At 51.0% G+C, this 16,985-nt stretch overlaps 4 protein-coding genes across 4 annotated transcripts; 3 read left to right on the top strand and 1 right to left on the bottom strand.

Moving 5' to 3' along the window:
• The first annotated feature begins 1,005 nt into the window (after positions 1–1,005).
• On the top strand, positions 1,006–2,657 carry BO97DRAFT_467082 (aldo/keto reductase). Its single transcript, XM_025699615.1, has 5 exons — positions 1,006–1,281; positions 1,348–1,402; positions 1,467–1,617; positions 1,678–2,034; positions 2,109–2,657. Exons 2-5 carry the CDS (start codon positions 1,377–1,379, stop codon positions 2,613–2,615), a joined length of 1,041 nt encoding a protein of 346 aa, XP_025556687.1. The 5' UTR covers positions 1,006–1,281; positions 1,348–1,376; the 3' UTR covers positions 2,616–2,657.
• A 604-nt stretch (positions 2,658–3,261) lies between these two features.
• Positions 3,262–5,043, bottom strand: BO97DRAFT_333537 (uncharacterized protein; the record flags this gene model as incomplete). The annotated part of the gene is made up of 1 exon (XM_025691366.1): positions 3,262–5,043. The coding sequence occupies one exon, from the start codon at positions 5,041–5,043 to the stop codon at positions 3,262–3,264; it is 1,782 nt and encodes a 593-aa protein (XP_025556686.1).
• A 3,151-nt stretch (positions 5,044–8,194) lies between these two features.
• Positions 8,195–9,716, top strand: BO97DRAFT_430517 (DUF409 domain protein; the record flags this gene model as incomplete). The annotated part of the gene is made up of 3 exons (XM_025697441.1): positions 8,195–8,552; positions 8,608–9,223; positions 9,278–9,716. 3 exons carry the CDS (start codon positions 8,195–8,197, stop codon positions 9,714–9,716), a joined length of 1,413 nt encoding a protein of 470 aa, XP_025556685.1.
• A 489-nt stretch (positions 9,717–10,205) lies between these two features.
• On the top strand, positions 10,206–16,861 carry BO97DRAFT_359394 (proteasome activator BLM10). The gene is made up of 4 exons (XM_025692317.1): positions 10,206–10,521; positions 10,601–11,108; positions 11,163–16,554; positions 16,611–16,861. Exons 2-4 carry the CDS (start codon positions 10,678–10,680, stop codon positions 16,671–16,673), a joined length of 5,886 nt encoding a protein of 1,961 aa, XP_025556684.1. The 5' UTR covers positions 10,206–10,521; positions 10,601–10,677; the 3' UTR covers positions 16,674–16,861.
• Positions 16,862–16,985: the final 124 nt, after the last annotated feature.

Raw genomic sequence — 16,985 nt, 5'->3', positions numbered from 1 at the left:
CTAGAAACATCCAATAGGGCGAGGAGACAATCTCAAATGGCCGATGGTACTTCCAAGCAAAGTATGTCCATATTGATATGAGCTAGGCAATTACTATGGCTTCTCAGCTTCAAGAAACACATGGTGAACTGCTAGTCTTCGACAGTCGGGGGTCAGGCTGCAGTTCGCAGTCTCCGGAGCAGTGACCGAAGCCAAGTGGAGATAGGCGCCACAGAACATGGGTCGAAGCGTTCATTCCCTACAGGAGGGTTTGCAGAAGCTGGCGGAGAGCCAGTAAGGTCAACTAATCAGCGGTCGAATATGCATGATTCGGGCCCAGCTTGCGTATCATCCGGGTTCACTCAGGGCGAACGGTTCATCGTCTCGGCCCTGCCGCCGCAGCGTGACATCCAGAGTTTTTCTCTTGTTCCAGTGACAGCTGGCATCGATGTCTTGCATTTCAGCCAGCCCCTTAGCCATCCCGGGCGCTGATTTATTCTTCTCGTCCAGAATATTGTGCAGTGGGCTCTGTCACACCAGACTCCACGTGCGGGGGGATGCACAACATCGTAAACATGGTTTTCGGGACTGCCGTTTACTGGCCTTGCCCGCTAGCCACTCGGAGAACGATGTAAATCCAACGTCTGGGGTAGGTTCTTCTCCAGGCTGTAAGAGTTAGTTCCCGTAATAAGCGTCCACGTCATCAGCGCCAACCGCTCGTGGCGGTTCATTGCTTTTTCTGAATTTGGTCAAGGAAACCGTTGGCAAACAGTCAAGCTTGCTGGTGTGAAGATGGACTATGTTATTGTATGAAGAGATTTGATGTGCAGACACAAACATGACAACTCCGAGGAGAAGGTCAAGGACAAGCCTGCATGTCAGTGAGGAAGAAGAGGCAAGCTGAGACTGAAATTGAAATGGAAGGAGGAGAACGAGGTCACGGGACCTCCACCTGGCTTTTCTGTTTCTTTTCCCCTCCCCTCTTTTTCTTAGCCGTCTCTATTTTTCTTCTTGCTTTACTGTGCACTCAATCATCACAATCACAGGCACATCCCGAGATGCAATTCCGATATGCCCAACCCCTTGCCAAGCCCGAGGGAGTCGCCGGCAATAAGTCGGCTGAAGAACATCGCCGCTTCATGCTTTCGGCAGATCGGAGTGGAGAGCTCAACTGCTCTGTACTATGCCCGATTGATTAGCAACTCCCCTCGGTCCCCACTATGATTCATATCCAGTTTCACTGTCTCGTATCTTTTGAACTTCAAGAGATCCCCGCCCGCAGGAATTACGCTGGTCAATTGTGTGAGTGTCCATGCTGCTTTATTGTTCATCCCAGCTGCCTTTGACGGTGCTAATCGCACTCTCCAGAATTTCAACTCCATAACTACGATTACATCATGGCTTCCGATATGGAATACGTCCGGTATGCCGCAACATAGACTCCATGTCTGAATCCAGTTCGATGGCTAATGACCCTGACACCATAGCCTGGGCAACTCCGGCCTGAAGATCTCTAAGATCATCCTCGGTGCCATGTCTTACGGCACCAAGCAGTGGCAAGACTGGGTGTTAGACGAGGAGGAAGCCCTCCCCTTGATTGAGCACGCCTACAAGCGCGGAATCAACACCTGGGACACGGTGCGCTGCCCACATATCGATCCAACTCTTCCACCGCACAGTACTAATACCCATAACCAGGCCGACGTCTATTCCCACGGTCGCTCAGAAGAGATCATTGGCAAGGCGCTGAAGCAATTCAACATCCCGCGCAACCGGGTCGTGATCTTGACCAAGTGCTTCTTCGGCGTGGACGACGAGGGCGGCATGCCCCCGATCTCAACCTCCGGCCGTAACGACGGAGACTTCGTCAACCGCGTCGGCCTGTCTCGCAAGCACATCTTCGACGCCGTCGATGCCAGCGTCAAAAGACTGGGCACCTACATCGACGTGCTGCAGATCCACCGCTTGGACCGCGATACGCCTCGTGAGGAGATCATGCGGGCACTCAACGATGTGATTGAGAGCGGGAAAGTGCGATACATTGGAGCCAGCACGGTAAGCACGCAGGCGCACACTTAGCCAGCCCCAGATCCACCACGCCGGTCCACTAACCTTTTTCTCTTTCCAAGATGGCCGCCTGGGAGTTCCAGACCCTGCAGAACATCGCCGCCCGCAACGGCTGGCACCAGTTCATCTCGATGCAGAACTACCACAACCTGCTAGCCCGCGAGGAAGAGCGCGAGATGATCCCCTACTGCCAGGACTCGGGCGTGGGACTGATTCCCTGGTCGCCCATGGCGCGCGGCGTGCTGGCGCGACCGTGGGGCTCGCGCTCGACGGTCCGCGAGTCGACGGACGGCGCCCTCAAGATGCTGATCCGCAGCCGCGAGACGGAGGCCGACAAGGCCATCGTCGACCGCGTGGAGGAGATCGCCAAGAAGAAGGGCATCACCATGGCGCAGGTCGCCATCGCATGGTCCCTGAGCCATTCCAACGAGAACCCCATCCTCGGGCTCGGCAGCAAGGAGCGCATCGACGAGGCTGTCGCCGCCATCAAGGTGGAGCTGAGTGCCGAGGAGATTAAGTACTTGGAGGAGCCCTATATCCCCAAGGCCATTACCAGTCTGGAGCGGTGATTTCAGGCGCTATGTTCTAAGGTAGTTTATGTTGTTGAAGAGACTCTGGTCGATAATCATAGAATCAAACCATCCTAGAGTCACATTCATGCAAAAATTTAAGGATATACAGCTAATAGTAAAATAGCGCAAGACCAACAGGCTAGGCTACGGTGTCATACCGTGGATACACACGTAGATCCCCGACGCGATTATGGAAGTCACTACGAATAGTCTCCATACAAGGAAAGCAAGAACATGCTTTAAAATAGAGTTATGCCATTGATATTCGGGGTATTCATAAGCACGAGGGCTAAGATATGAGCTGAGATAGATTTCAGACGGCCAGTCCGTCATCACACAAAGAAAAAAAAATATCAGACAATTGCAATGGGGAAATTCCCCACCAATTATGCATCGTATGTAAACCTCCAGCTCTGGCTCTTGTGATACGAAGACAATATGTGCAATGATTGATGATGTGAAGAGAAACAAAGATCAAGGAAAATGGGGTATTGTCTCAACCTCTACAAGAGGGAGTTTGGAAAAGTATGAATTAAACGGCGCGCTGCGTTGGGGTTTCGGCCAGCGGCAGATGTAAGTGGAGTTGTGTCAATGAGGTCGTGGGAAAGCACCAGGCTTCTTTCTGTTTCTTTCGGGGTATGCTTCAATGTGAATGGGTGCTTTTGCGGATGATGAAGTCGAATAGGCTGCTCAGTCGATGTCGAAGTTTGCCCTTGGATGGAGTCGGTTCGGCGGATTTGTTGTTGGACGACTTGCCGTTTGATTTGTCCGACTGTTGTTGTTGCGGCAGAGGGCTGTCGATGCCTCGCGACCGGCCAAGGTCCTTATCGGGGCCTTGTTTTGGGTCTGGCGCTTCGGGTTTCCGTTGATGAGACCATCGCTTGCGACTCTTTGAATCTTGCCGCGCAGGGGCCGGGGTGGCGTTGGCGTCCGTATCATGCCGGGTTTCGCGGGTGCTGGAAAGCGTGCTGTGTCGGTTAAGACGGCCGAGGGTGCCAGAAGCACGTCGGTTGGTCCGCTCAATGAAGGCTGCTCCGGTTGAGTTGGAGCGCTTGGACTGACGCCCCACCGTTGATCGGTCGCCAATTGTGTTGGGAGGAGAGGACATGCAGCTGGATGTTGACATGCGATGTCTGCGGTTCGTGGAGGGGCCGGTCGGGTTGTTGGCCTCTTCTTCCATGGACCGGTCTGCTTCAGCCCTAACGGCTGTGGGGGAGCTTTGTCGCGACGGACAGCGAGATTTGGGGTTAAGCGTAGAGGCTGCGTCATTGTAGCTGAAGTTATGCGACCAGCCTTCGCGGAAAGCTACCCAGAAGCTGGTGATGATGATCAGCATGCGTAAGTTGTCGTCGACAACCATCCTTCGGCCCAATGGTTCGTCCATCTCTGAGAGATCGCTGATGACAGACATGGCCGAGGTTGGGGAAGCAATCCCCGAGGTGGTCGGCATTGAGTACTCGTTGAAAACCTCCAGGTGGTTACGAGTCATTGTGGCGAGGACAGGGTGACGGCGGGTGTTGGGGTTAATCACGCTGAATGTAAATCGCTTGCTGTCTTCCTGGTTGGTAAAATCAGGGGGCGCTGACACGCGACGGTTCTTTCCTCCTCGCAGCACCCAGCGCAGAACCTGAATCCCTTCATCTGTATGGGCCACGAACTCGTACGAGCCATTGGCCAGAGGGGTCGCCTCCCATACCGGTCCACAACTGAGACAAATTTCAGCCTTGCCTTTGGATAAAGCATCATCTCGTAAAAGTTGACATATTGTTGCGACGACTTCGCGGTGCTCTCCATTTTCTTCATCGGAGCTCAAGTGTTTGTCTGCAAAATCGCCATGGCTCTGTTCATAAAGATCGCTGGTGACAACAATAAGGTCGTTGGGGCCTAGTCCCTTCTTACCGCGGAAGATGGTCGGAAATTTGCGGGCCAGTCTAGGCAGAAACACACTTGATGGAAGTACGTCCAAAACGGGTAAAGGACGCGGGGTTTGGGACACCTGCTGGAGTTGCAAGAGGAGCTTGGGGCGGAGTTTCAGTCGCCTGTGACGTGCGTGGGATGCGGGATGCGCTAATTGGTATGACGTTTTACGTCGCGATGATTGTTTCCGAACTGAATATGAGCGGGCGATCCTGGATGAAGCTAGAGTCGGCCCGACGGTCGAATGCTCGTCATCGCTCGACAGTAATATTTGGTCCACTGCAGGTTGCCTCGACATTGCACGTGGTTGTTCTTGCAGCGGCGGCTTTTCTGTTTCCGTCACTTTGCGCCGGCTGTACAAGCTTCCCAGGCCCCAGGATGGCAGTGTCGCAAAAGAAACGGGCGGCGAAGAATGCCGCGACGGAATCTGGGGATCGGACTGGGGACCAAGAACGTCGCTGTCGTGAGCGGCTGCTGCATCTGCGGTCAAACCAAGGTTGAATAACATTATTTTCTGGGCTTCGACAACGCCTCCCGGTTCTCCCAGGCCACCATTGACAACGGTGGAGGCGCGCCGAGCTATAGTTTGGGGATCGCAGAGAGCTGTTTTTGGTGCAATGGAGCGGATGTCGGTGCTTCGAGAAAACAAAGGTCGAAGTCGGTTTAAATGAAAATTGGAGAAAGGAGGGTGCGTAAGCTCAAGGGCTTGGGAAGGGTAAAGAAGTATAAGAATGGCCGTGACCTGCACGACAATGAACTCTCTAGCAAGCGAGGCTGAGGCGGAGGCTGTGAAAACGAGGTGGGGAAAGGGGGAAGGAGAGGACTGAGGTCAGCGCAAGAGGGGAGGAAAGTAGGGAAAATAAAGACGAGAGGAGAAAGGAAAGGTCGGGAAAGTTTTACGTCGGACAAACGTGGAGATATAGATCGTGGGACGAAGGAGGCAAAGTGGAAGTGGAGTAGTTGTAGTAGTAGTAGTAGTAGTAGTAGTAGTAGTAGTAGGGGTAAGGAGGAGGAGCCAAAAAAAGGTGGGTAAAGCAGTCAGTTGTGATGAGGATCCTGAAGTATACGTAGGATAGTCGTAGTGCTGCGTGGTGTTCGGAAAAGAAGCTTCAGCCTTTTTGCTTTCAGCCTTCCGTTTGGTCTAGGCAATGAGCAGTCGCCTTAATAACTAGAAGAGGAGGGAAGACGATCCCACTAGGTTTGTCCACCTGGATGACTGCATGTCAGACAAAGGGATCGTGGATCAATGGATGGAAGTGGGGGCAGGGAGAGAAAATTGATGGCGGTCAGGGATGAAGCACCGGAGGTCAAGGAAAAGGTCAGTGTCATCGGGTGGTTAATATAATATAAGTATCATGAGCAAGAGTAGTAGTAGAGATCGTTAAAAAAAGAAAGAGAAAAAAAAAACGAAAAAAAAAAGAAGAATAGAAGAAATGCCGGTGATGGGCCAACAGCCATCAAGTTTTGGTGTCAACTCAAAGTGATCATTAATCAACGATGAACGGGAGGGAAATCAAATCATGAATGGATCCAGGCGACTGGAATTATTCAGTTGCCGAACTATCACTGATTTCCTGATGGTTTTTAGGTTCAAGGAACGAATCAATCTGCAGCGTCGCATCCAAAGCTGTGAAGCGACCAGGCTAGACGGCGATCTTCGGCACCACTTCGTATCATTTTCTGGTCATTACGGAGCCCTTCCGGTGGTCGTACCAGAGCTCTGGCTATGGGGCATAAGGTGAGTTATGCATGAGAGGAATACACAAGAGAGGAGAAGATTCAAGAAGGTATATTACGATTTACAGTACACCATAGGTTAGTCACTGCCCTCCTGCATGAGGTGGATATGTTGAAGTGCATGACCGAGAAGCAACGAGAAGCAACAGCAGTAGCAGCAGCAGCAGCAGTGAGTAACTCCGCAAGCATTCGGAGATTGAGGAGCTGCACTGTTGCTGTGCCCGCTGCGTCCGTGACTCTGGCCGGAAGAACGGATTTTGGCAAGACCTTCTCCGTCACGGATGCCGGAAACGCCGACCAACCGTCATCCTTTCGGTGTCTCGGCCTCACGCCTTCCATGGTCCATGACAGAATTTTGCTCTGCTGGTCCCAGAAACGCATAAGGCTGAATATGCCGGGTCCAGGTTTGGTTTGTCGGTGTCGACGATGAGCCCGGCTGACAGATCAGGCCAGGAATCACCTAGACGATACCATAGGTACTGTACACTCCTCTTCCTTTGAGAGATCATCAATTCTGAGCATGACAAGCCCATACGGACTGATTGACTGACTGACTGACTGACTGACTGACTGCCCCAAGGATTGATTTCGTCATCCAGTTAGTCATCTTCATATTCCATCCCTCGATAACTAACTACCTCGAGAGAAAATTACTCATATACGAGTCGTCAACTACCAACTCTTAACCGAGTTCACTCTCTTGGTTTTGCTTGGCATTACACTCGACCAAAATGAGGATCTAGTGCGGAGACTCGACGGCAAATTTCTGTAGTTCGCATGAATTTTACTCATTGCGGGGCCAGTCTCTGGGAATCATGCCGGGAAGTCGGTCTGTCGAAGAAACTGACTGGCCAGTACCTGAGTATCCCTTCGATCTTGGATGGTCAGTTACTCATACTTATCGATAGTGGGTTGAGGTGGCCACTCTTCGGAGACTTCGGTGCAACAAGCACCCTCCGCGTGATCACGCAGTGGGGCGCTAGCTCAGATCCTTGAACATTGCATAGCAGAACATAATCATACCCTACAGCAATTGAGGTATATTCAGTAGAAAGGCATAGACGAAACTTTGACACGTACGAGCCTACATTCAATCCCAAAAAAACTCCTCATCTGATTCAGTGACAAGTGCCAGTCCAAGAAAGTCATGTCGATCTGAAACCTCTGTGGGAGTATGACCGTTTACCTTCTTATTTAGTAGCAAGGGATGCCCTTTTGACGTGCTCTTTGCGTGACCGGAGACCAGCAAATCACTGAAGCTGAGCTTGACCCAGTCAATTCGGTAGGGCTGACATGTCCGGGGGGATGATCAAAGTTACTCTCACTTCCAGAACTTCCGGTCGGTGGAAAAGCTCTCTTGTCCTCTGACATCATCATCACTGGATACACGCACGTACTTATCATATGAGTACTAGCCAGGTAATTTTAGAAGAATTCCATCCTCACCTGTCTGCTTGTCTAAAGTACATACTGTGTAATGGACGAGCCAAAGTACAGTGTAACGGACGACACTGCAGTACCTAGTACATACTTTTACTACTCGAATCACTGTCAAGGGTGAAATCTTGATGAAAAAACGCCATTTCGCGGAAGGATGCAATGCATTACGTAGGATTTGTGCACCGCCATATGCTGAATAATACGCGGCGATGCTTGCCGAACTCTCCGATCAGCCACCGCTTGGCTTGGGTTAACGCATCCTTAATCATCCCATCCTCTTCCTTCATCCCACCTCCACTTACCTCGGTTGCTCTGCCCCGTCACCCCATGATTAGAAGGGTGGTGTGAATCGCAGCGTTAGGCTATCACACGTTATCCATTGATCCTGACTGAGGCCACAATGATAGCCATCTAGAGGCCCTTGGATGCGCATGGGTAGAAGATCAAGGGTGCATAGTTTGGACATGCTGATGCCTGCGGACATGAGTTCGTCAACTTACACGGGCTTGCGAGCGGCGGATCGCCCCAGCATCCTGGATCCCGCCCGTCCTATCAGGGGCTTGACAATTGCTTTCTGCATCTGGAAAGCTCTGGTATTCCTGGTCATAGTCTCCTGCCCAGGACTGGGCTACGATACTTCGACAAGCCATCTTTATCACGGTATCAACAGCTCTGATGTCATCTCAGAGGACATCGAACATCTCCTTCTCACGGTTCCCCGGAAGTTCGTTAGGTGGGACTCGATATACTTCTTGCATATAGCTCAGAAAGGTTACGTCTTCGAGCAAGAGTGGGCATTTGGCTATGGGTACACTCAGGCTTTAGCTTACCTTACTACCGGTAAAGGCTTCTCTTCTTTTAACAAGCCTGTGGTAGCCACTAATCGTGATTGTAGTTTTCCAACATTTCACTGGCTTAGGAGGAGCGGTATTTGTCGCGATTGAGGCAATCTTACTCTCCCACATTGCCCACTATCTCTCCGTTCTAGCGCTATATAAGCTTTCCGTCAATGTGTTTGGAAACGACACCACCACGCAACGACTCATCTGTCTCCTTTCCTCGGCCTTACATATCATTTGCCCTGCCGGGGCATTTCTCTCCGCACCCTATGGAGAATCACTGTTCTCTTTCCTGAACATCACAGGCTTCTATCTCTACTCTTCTGCTTACCTGGACAACAAGAAAGGCAAGCGTTTGTCCGGCGATTTGAAATCGATCCTCTCCGCTGTTCTGTTCTCTGCAGCTACTACTGTTCGCAGCAATGGGATCTTAAGTGGGATCTTATTCGCCTATGACGCTTTCCTCCAGCTTCGACGAGTTGTGTCCCAGAGTCTGTCATGGAACGCCTGTGCTCACTTGCTTGTCGCCATCGTGAGCGGCTGTATCATCGCGCTTGGACTTGTCCTTCCCCAATATATCGCCCATACAGCGTATTGTGCAGAGGCCATCCCGCGACAATGGTGTCAATGGTTTGTCCCCAGTATTTATGGCTGGGTCCAGAGTCATTATTGGTACGTGATATTCCAAGCAGTGAGCTGCAGCAGTGGCGCTAATGGATGGAACAGGAACGTGGGTTTCCTTCGATATTGGAGCATTTCAAACCTCCCATTATTTGTTCTGGCGATGCCGATGCTGGCTATACTCTGCCGCTCGTCTTTTTGGGCACTTGACATGGCAGTCCCTTTCATATACCCGAGAGCATTGAGTGGGATCGATCACGCGTCTTCTTCCGCTACCACAGCTTCGCTGCTTCTACGACTGGCTGCGCCTCAGGGAATCCTGGCATTGCTGGCTCTGACCAGCTATCATGTCCAAATCATCAATCGAATAGCTTCGGGATACCCACTGTGGTATTGGTACCTTGTGTACCTGGTTTCAGGGAATTGGGGTCAAATCCCGCCTTCAATCCAACACAGCCGTACTTTTACACGAGCAGTGCAGGGCATGGTGGCATATGCTTTAGTGCAAGCCACATTATTTGGGTCTTTTCTACCACCCGCTTGAGGTAGATTCAAGCAGAGAAAAATAATTTTTTCAGCGATCGGGAACCGTTCGAAACAATACATTTCAGTTGCGCATAATTGTAAAATGTGTGAACATAAAAGTACAAATGGGAGTGCAATGATTAGAAATAGAAGGATTTGAGACTGATAGCTCTTCGTAAATGTAATGAATGGAGTTTGAGAAAGTCCTTGGGCAGGGAAAGGTGTCCGACACATCGATTCTGGTTGCTTGCCACCCTACATTCCCCCGCTTTTCACCTAACACCCTTTTTAAACCTTTGTTTGAGTTCACTGATCCTGGGTGAGCAGCGGTGCACAGATTCTTTCTTACTTTGCTCAGTGAGAAGTGGCACTTGATCGGTTTTTTGGTGGTCGAATCTGGAGTCGGACCCATCGTTAGGCTCCCGGCCGTTACGTGGAATTATGTCATCACCGATCTGACAAAACCGACCCAGACCCAACGAACGGACTCAATCAATGATACCTCCAACTTCGGTCTGCTAACGCGTGAGCTCAAGATATCCCACCAACCTAACCACCTTACTACCTGACCATCTTTACCCATCCCTGGATCGCAAAATCGCACGCAAATCTCGTGCTCACGATCCTTGGGCTTCAGGGTCTTTTCCTCTTTCACCTCCCATCTATCTGAGCTCTTTATCTGTTTCCTTCTCAAGCTCTTGGTTTCCGATCGCCTTACTAGCGGAGTACAACTGAATCGCATATGCGAAACGAACCAACAGCAGATCGCTATTTGGGCATCGACTTCTGCAGCTGAGTATCTGGCTACGATCTCCATGTGTGATGTGCGAATATTGCATTCTTTTCCGCGTCCTTCATACCCGAACATTTAGGTCGAGTCTGGCTGACAACTCGAATCCCTAGAATCCGATCCGCTCTGAACCATCTTCGTTTTACATCATCCTCCACAAAACAATAATCGCTTCACGGACTGTATAGCTATGGACCACTCAGGCCCACGGTCCATCCTGACTTCCGAAAATTTCCATAATACACATGAGTTTTCTCGAGCCACCTCTCCAGGAGGTGAGCCTGCGGTCATGAATGGAGACGGCGACCCCAAGGCGCGCGTTCGCCCACGCACATATCCGTACTTCAAGTACCTACCATATTCACTCGAGGATGAGCCAGAGAGGGATAAAAACTTCCGGGAGATCCTACGACAACTCTACATTGCGGTGGAAGCTGGAGACTTCAGTCCTGGCGCTGTGCATTGGACCCGGGAGCTCAGAGGGTGGCTATCACTCAAATTCGATCCTACTCGGACGCAACGGATCAATCTCGTCAAACTGTACTACGAACTCTCACTTGCCCCCGGAATCGATCCCAATGTAGCAGAACGATTTGCGAGCATGTTCATGCTGCTCACCAAGTATGCATTCTTATCCCCAACTGCCACCTTGCGCGTCACTAATGATCTTCGCAGGCGTAAGCATTATCTTCGGCCCGTCAAGGATCTGACGCTGGACTGGAGGCCTTTGTACAGGGAGCTGAAATCTTTTGTTCTACCCACCGAGTCGGGCTTGGTCCATTCCACCAATCTCAAACGCAACATCAAGACCCTGACCAAGCTCTGCGCTTTCATTCAATTGTACATTGATCCCCGTGAACTGCCGGCGATGCTAGAGGAATTCCTTCCACATTATTCGACTTCCTTCTCAGAGGGTGCTTTCGTTGTCGTCGGATTGATCAATCTGATGTTGCCTACGTCTCCCCCACCCGAGTCCAGGGAGGATCTGCTCCCGCAGCACTATATGCCGACCTACTTCCACCTGTGGTCGTTAGTTAGTCGGTCAAAGACTTTCGATATCACTTTCTTGGACTACCTTTCTCGACTAGCTCGGGATTCTCTGCCCGCCGGCCATATACCGTTCTCGGAGTATGGTATTTTTACTCCCGACCAGTCATCGCTCATATTCACGGCGATTTTGAGACTGCTGGAAATCCCCGTGGGACAGTCAACTTCGCCCTACAGTGCTCTTGTTGACATCTCTTCGGGTCTGGGTATCATGCTCGATCGGGACACACGGAAGCATCCGGTCGCGCATCATATCGCCAGGTGGATTGTGATGTCGCTGTCACCCGCATGTCTCGATGCTCAGGAGTCAATACTCACTCAGCTCGAGGGTCTTATTCAGGCAGTAGAGACCTTCTTCCACCCATCCAATTCCGGTGGCTGGACAAAGACATTGTCGCAGTTGGTGTACTACCTGGCAGATTTCTTTGTGATGCGGTGGAACCGAGAGCAAAGTGGCGAAATGGAAATTCCAGCAGAGCGTCGGTTGACCGAGCCCCTAAAACGACGCTTCGTGCTTTGCCTGCGCGACGTGATTTTCATGGGAATCTATGCCAAGAGTGGTACGGCCATGAGCTTCTCATTGTCTACGCTGCAGAACCTGGCTTTCTTAGAACCACATCTCATCCTTCCCGGTGCCTTGCAACGCATTTACCCGTCATTACAGGGACTCGTGGAAGTTCATCGGACTACATCCTCGCTCCGTGCTCTTCAGGTTCTATCACGGATCATCTCCAAAACCAAAGGGTATCGCTGCCACATGACAACTCTTCTTGGACTCGCGCTACCAGGAATTGACGCCAACGACCTGGAGAAGTCATTACACTCCTTATCATTCATCCAGGCCGCTTGCTACAATATACCCATGGCCGATTTGACCAAAGGGAGAGAGGACGTAAACTGTAACATGCTCGCAATGCAATGGATTACCGGCGAGATGGAACGCATGGAGGAAGAGGGTGTCGATATCCAACTGAACTATGATACCGAGTTGGACGATGAAACCGAGGAGATGATCCTCCGCTCATCCACTTGCGGCTTTGGAGACTTTATTGTGTCGTTCTTAGGTCGTGTCTTCACGCTCTTGGAGAATTTGCCGGACGTGAGTAGAGTTCGGACCGGATCGCCCGAAGAAAATATTGTGAACACCCTGCCGGCAACGTTCATGCCACTGCTGTCGTCCCTCTCCCCTGAATACTATGACATTGCCTTGTCCAAGGTGGTCGATTTCGTCTCCAACCACGTGATCCATCAAGCTCGGGATGCAATGGCCTTCATCTGTAACTCAGTTTGCAAGGTGAACCCTGCAAAGGCTTTGAAACGGTTCATCCCCGTTTTGACGCAGGCTATCCGTACCGAGATTGACGACAATGGAGCCGGTTCAACCAGAACTACGGGAACAGACGTTTTGCCTCGAGACCGTGGCCTGGTTTGGAATGTCAGCATGCTGAGCATGTGCGTCGTTCATGTCGGAGATGCCGTGCTGGCTCACAAAAAGGAGCTCTTCGATACAGCCGTCTATATGCAACAGAAGTGCCGAGGAATACCCACAGTACATATCTCCAACTTCATACACCACCTTCTTCTCAACCTCACGGGTACTTACACATCTGACTACTCGCTTTACGAGCCTGAGGTCGTGGCGCAAGGCATACAGCCTGAACACTGGGGCTACCAACAAGATCCCTGTAAATTGAGTGTAAAATGGCATGTGCCTAAACGCGAGGAACTTGAATTTGCCGTGGAGCTCTTCCAGAACCAGGCTGAGTCTGCTTTAAAGCAGCTAAAAGCATTGACCAACGAAACTTCCAACGTGAAGCGCGATGGCAGCGGTAAAGAGTGGTCGGATGAAGTGACGAGGAATCTGGTTCTGCTGCGTCTCATCCTTTCCGGGATCTCGGTGCTTTTCGACCCCAGTGCCGCATCTACAACGACCTCAGCTGGGCTTTCCGACGGGGCAACTGATGTGAAGATGATGGACGCAGAGGGAGCGCCAAGCGATGACGATGACCCGGATTCAGCACTTGATAGCTCTGATGATTCCGCAGTAAGGGAGACTTTCACCTACCCTACTGGGTATCCGCTCACGGAGAACGATAAATTGTACACGGCCATTCATGATATCAGAGAACGGGCAGGATGGGTCTTGCACGATGTGCATAGATTCCTGTCTGATAAGCAGGAGGACGATGTGCCATGCTTTGCAGCGCTCTATTCGGCGTACCGCTCCTGGTTCGTTGACGTTGGCATTGAACGTTCCGCCCATGTTCTAGACAGAGTCACTCGACTCCTTGCGGCCGACATTCATCCTTACAAGATGAGCGGTCTCCGAAAGGATTATCCTCGTCCATTGCTCGTACGAAGAGCAAATGTATACCACTTGCAACGACTTCGACACAATGCAGCACCCCGCCGTCGTTCCAAACTCGATGAAATTCTACTTCTAGACATTGCCGAGTCTTGCGTCTCTCTCTATACTGAAACTAGACGCAACGCCCAGAGCGCGGGTGAGTCGGCTCTGAAAGCTGTCTGGGGATCTCGCCTCCTAGTGATTCCTCCTCTATTGAAGGCTCTTCAGAAAGGCATAAGAGAAAACGACCATGCTCGTATCAAGGGTGCTTTGTTCTCTCTACTTTTAGGCAGTGTTGCTAAAACTGTTGGACGTCATTGGAAATATGCTCCTGTTCTCATTCGAACATTCATCGACGCTAGCGCTGTCGATAAACCATCTGTGCAGAGGATTTGCTCAAGTGCCGTTTACCAGATCATGGAATACGGACGTGCTATGGAAAGGATGGCAGTTCTTGACCGGGACATTATCGAAAAGATCGCTCCTGGACAAGATGTCCAGGGTGAGATTGAACAGAAACGCAATGCCATCAACAAGAAGCGCGTTCTTATCGAGAAGAAGAAGGCAGATTTGGCCGAAGAATTGGTGAACCTTGCCAGAGTGTCACACTGGAAAGTTGCCAGTCGGGCAGCCACGATCGTGATCACTATGGGACTTCGGTTCGACTACATCGCAAGCGGAAACCTAGTTGAGCTCGTGACCCACGGCTCAATCGACGACCATCCGGGACTGCGCGGCATGTACTCACAGGCACTTATTGCCCTTTTTACGATGATAGACGTGCGGGCAATTTGCAGCCACGATTACAAAAATTACATCCTGGGCCACCAGCATTTCCCCTCGAAACTCAAGGTTGCCACTAAGCGCTACGAAGAAGGCTGGACGAAAGAGTACCTAGCCAGCTTTGCTAACCCAGAAGCGGAGTACTACGTTGATCATGACTTCCCTGGCTGGCTTGTCTGGGCGGACAGCATGCCCGCCTACAAGTCGAACGTGAAGCGTGACATCGAGTATGATGAGGTAGAATGGAAAGTTCGAGCGCATATGGGTAAATTGTTTGACAGGGCATGGTTTTCCAAGTTCTTCATGTATCTGAAGCAGGAACCACGGGACCCTTCGGCTGATAAGTTCCGCATGCCCTGCGCGATGATGCTTCTCTACGCCTTCGAACTGATGCTTCGTGACGAGCTCACAGCTGCTACCTTCAAAGACATTCAGGAAGAAATCGAAGCTGTCTTTGAGGATGGGACTGATAAACATCAACACCGCGCTACTGCTGAGATCCTCGGGGCTCTGGTGAGCTCTGTGGCAGACACCAGTGTGGAGAAGCGGACACTGGTTTGGGAATATGCTTTCCCCATTGTCCAAAGAATCTTCACAGATGGGTTGACCCCCGAGAACTCCGGCTACTGGACGACGTTCTTGCATATGATCCTCCAGTGCCGAGATCCACGCAGAGCGTGGCCTTTGGTTGACTGGCTTGCAAGCTTCCGGCTGGATATGGGCACCAATGCAGCATTCAAGGAGAGCTCAAAAATCAATCTCCTGCATCAGTCAATCATTGACGCAGGGTGGCACTTCCAAATGGAAACACCAATTGTCGAAGATTTCCTTGCACATCTGGATCACCCATACAAAGGTGTTCGAGAAGCCATGGGACAAACCCTGGCAACGATCTTTCGCACCAGGTATCATGAATCGTATCCTGACCTTAAACGCCTTCTCGATGCACAGAAGTCTGCATCTCCGGTTGGTACCTATCCATATCGCCCCACAGAAGACTTCATCAAGATGATTCATGAAGTCTTCAGCCGCATTGAGACTTGGCGCCAGGCCCGCACACCCGGTCAACAAACGCCATCATCCTATACTTCCGGATGTAAGACGGTTCTGCTGTGGCTTGACTCAACCCTTTCGTCCCATGAATGTACACAGTTGGTGTCGTTCTTCCCCGATCTGTTCACGGGACAGCTTCTGCATATGATGGATGTCAAGGAAGATCCAGAGCTCCAGTCGTTGGCTTACCATGTCTTCCGTCACCTGCCTAACATCCCGTATCCTGCCGAGCACAACTCCGAGTTTATCAAGACGCTCATTCATATTGGGCAGACGTCTCCATCGTGGCACCAACGTCTGCGAGTCATGATTAACATTCAGATCATTTACTTCCGTCGTCTTTTCTTGCTCTCTGTGGGCGACCGTGACAAGCTCTTTGAGTGCGTGGCTAGCATGCTGGAGGACCCACAGCATGAAGTGAGAGTGGGAGCATCTGCCACTTTGTCTGGAATGATCCGTTGCTCCCCTATCTCGCTCCGGGAAGAGATGGTCGCCCGACTCAAGAAACGATTCACTAAAGTCTTGGTTGAAAATCCTCTTCCGAAGAAACCCAAGGCACTTCGCTCGGGCATCTCAACCCCAGTCTCCTCTGGAGCTGGTACCCCGACTCCGGAACACACCCGGCTCATTATCTCCAGACATGGCGCAGTCCTAGGACTTGGAGCGCTCATTCAAGCCTTCCCCTACAACAGTCCACCACCCAGATGGATGCCTGATGCTCTGACTACGCTAAGTGTTCGAGCGGCAAGCGATCCTGGCATTGTCGGATCCAGTGTCAAGTCCATTATCAGCGAGTTCAAGAAGACTAGACAAGATACCTGGCACATTGACGCGAAGGTAAGTTACTGCCAACCCTCACTTGCAATTTCCTTCCCTAATTATCTTGTCAACAGGCATTTACATCGGACCAGCTTGAAGATCTCTCTGGAGTGCTTTGGAAGAGCTACTTTGCGTGATTCCTCTGTTACTTACGGAGTGAACGAATATATGACAATTTGATGTGTTGTTTTGGTAACGCTCGGCTGAAGGCTTTGGGGGTTATGCTTAGGTAGTTGTAACAGTAGATCTTTTGACTCTGATGAAAGACCGCGTGGGTGCTGAACTGAGACTATTAATTATTAATACTATCAATCAAGAACTCGTGGTGCTTGAATTCGAATTCCTTTAGTTACTGGCACTTGATTAAGTCATCTCTGAGTAAGCAAGCGTGATAAAGATCATGTGACCTGAAGCAGCCACGCGGCTCTCCGAACGGGGCTCGATGTGCA

This window comes from Aspergillus homomorphus, assembly GCF_003184865.1.
Source record: "Aspergillus homomorphus CBS 101889 unplaced genomic scaffold BO97scaffold_1, whole genome shotgun sequence".
Classification (NCBI taxonomy): Eukaryota; Fungi; Ascomycota; class Eurotiomycetes; order Eurotiales; family Aspergillaceae; genus Aspergillus; species Aspergillus homomorphus.
The sequence above is the reverse complement of the archived record's forward strand: the minus strand, read 5'-3'. Positions and strand labels throughout refer to the sequence as shown.

Bases quoted from the DNA above. Each gene is read 5' to 3' on its own strand.
- BO97DRAFT_467082 (XM_025699615.1), top strand. From the start codon at position 1,377: ATGGCTTCCGATATGGAATACGTCCG. The intron at 1,403-1,466 runs GTATGCCGCAAC...CTGACACCATAG, and splicing joins TCCGATATGGAATACGTCCG to CCTGGGCAACTCCGGCCTGA. The intron at 1,618-1,677 runs GTGCGCTGCCCA...ACCCATAACCAG, and splicing joins GAATCAACACCTGGGACACG to GCCGACGTCTATTCCCACGG.
- BO97DRAFT_359394 (XM_025692317.1), top strand. From the start codon at position 10,678: ATGGACCACTCAGGCCCACGGTCCATCCTGACTTCCGAAAATTTCCAT. The intron at 11,109-11,162 runs GTATGCATTCTT...TGATCTTCGCAG, and splicing joins ATGTTCATGCTGCTCACCAA to GCGTAAGCATTATCTTCGGC. The intron at 16,555-16,610 runs GTAAGTTACTGC...TCTTGTCAACAG, and splicing joins CCTGGCACATTGACGCGAAG to GCATTTACATCGGACCAGCT.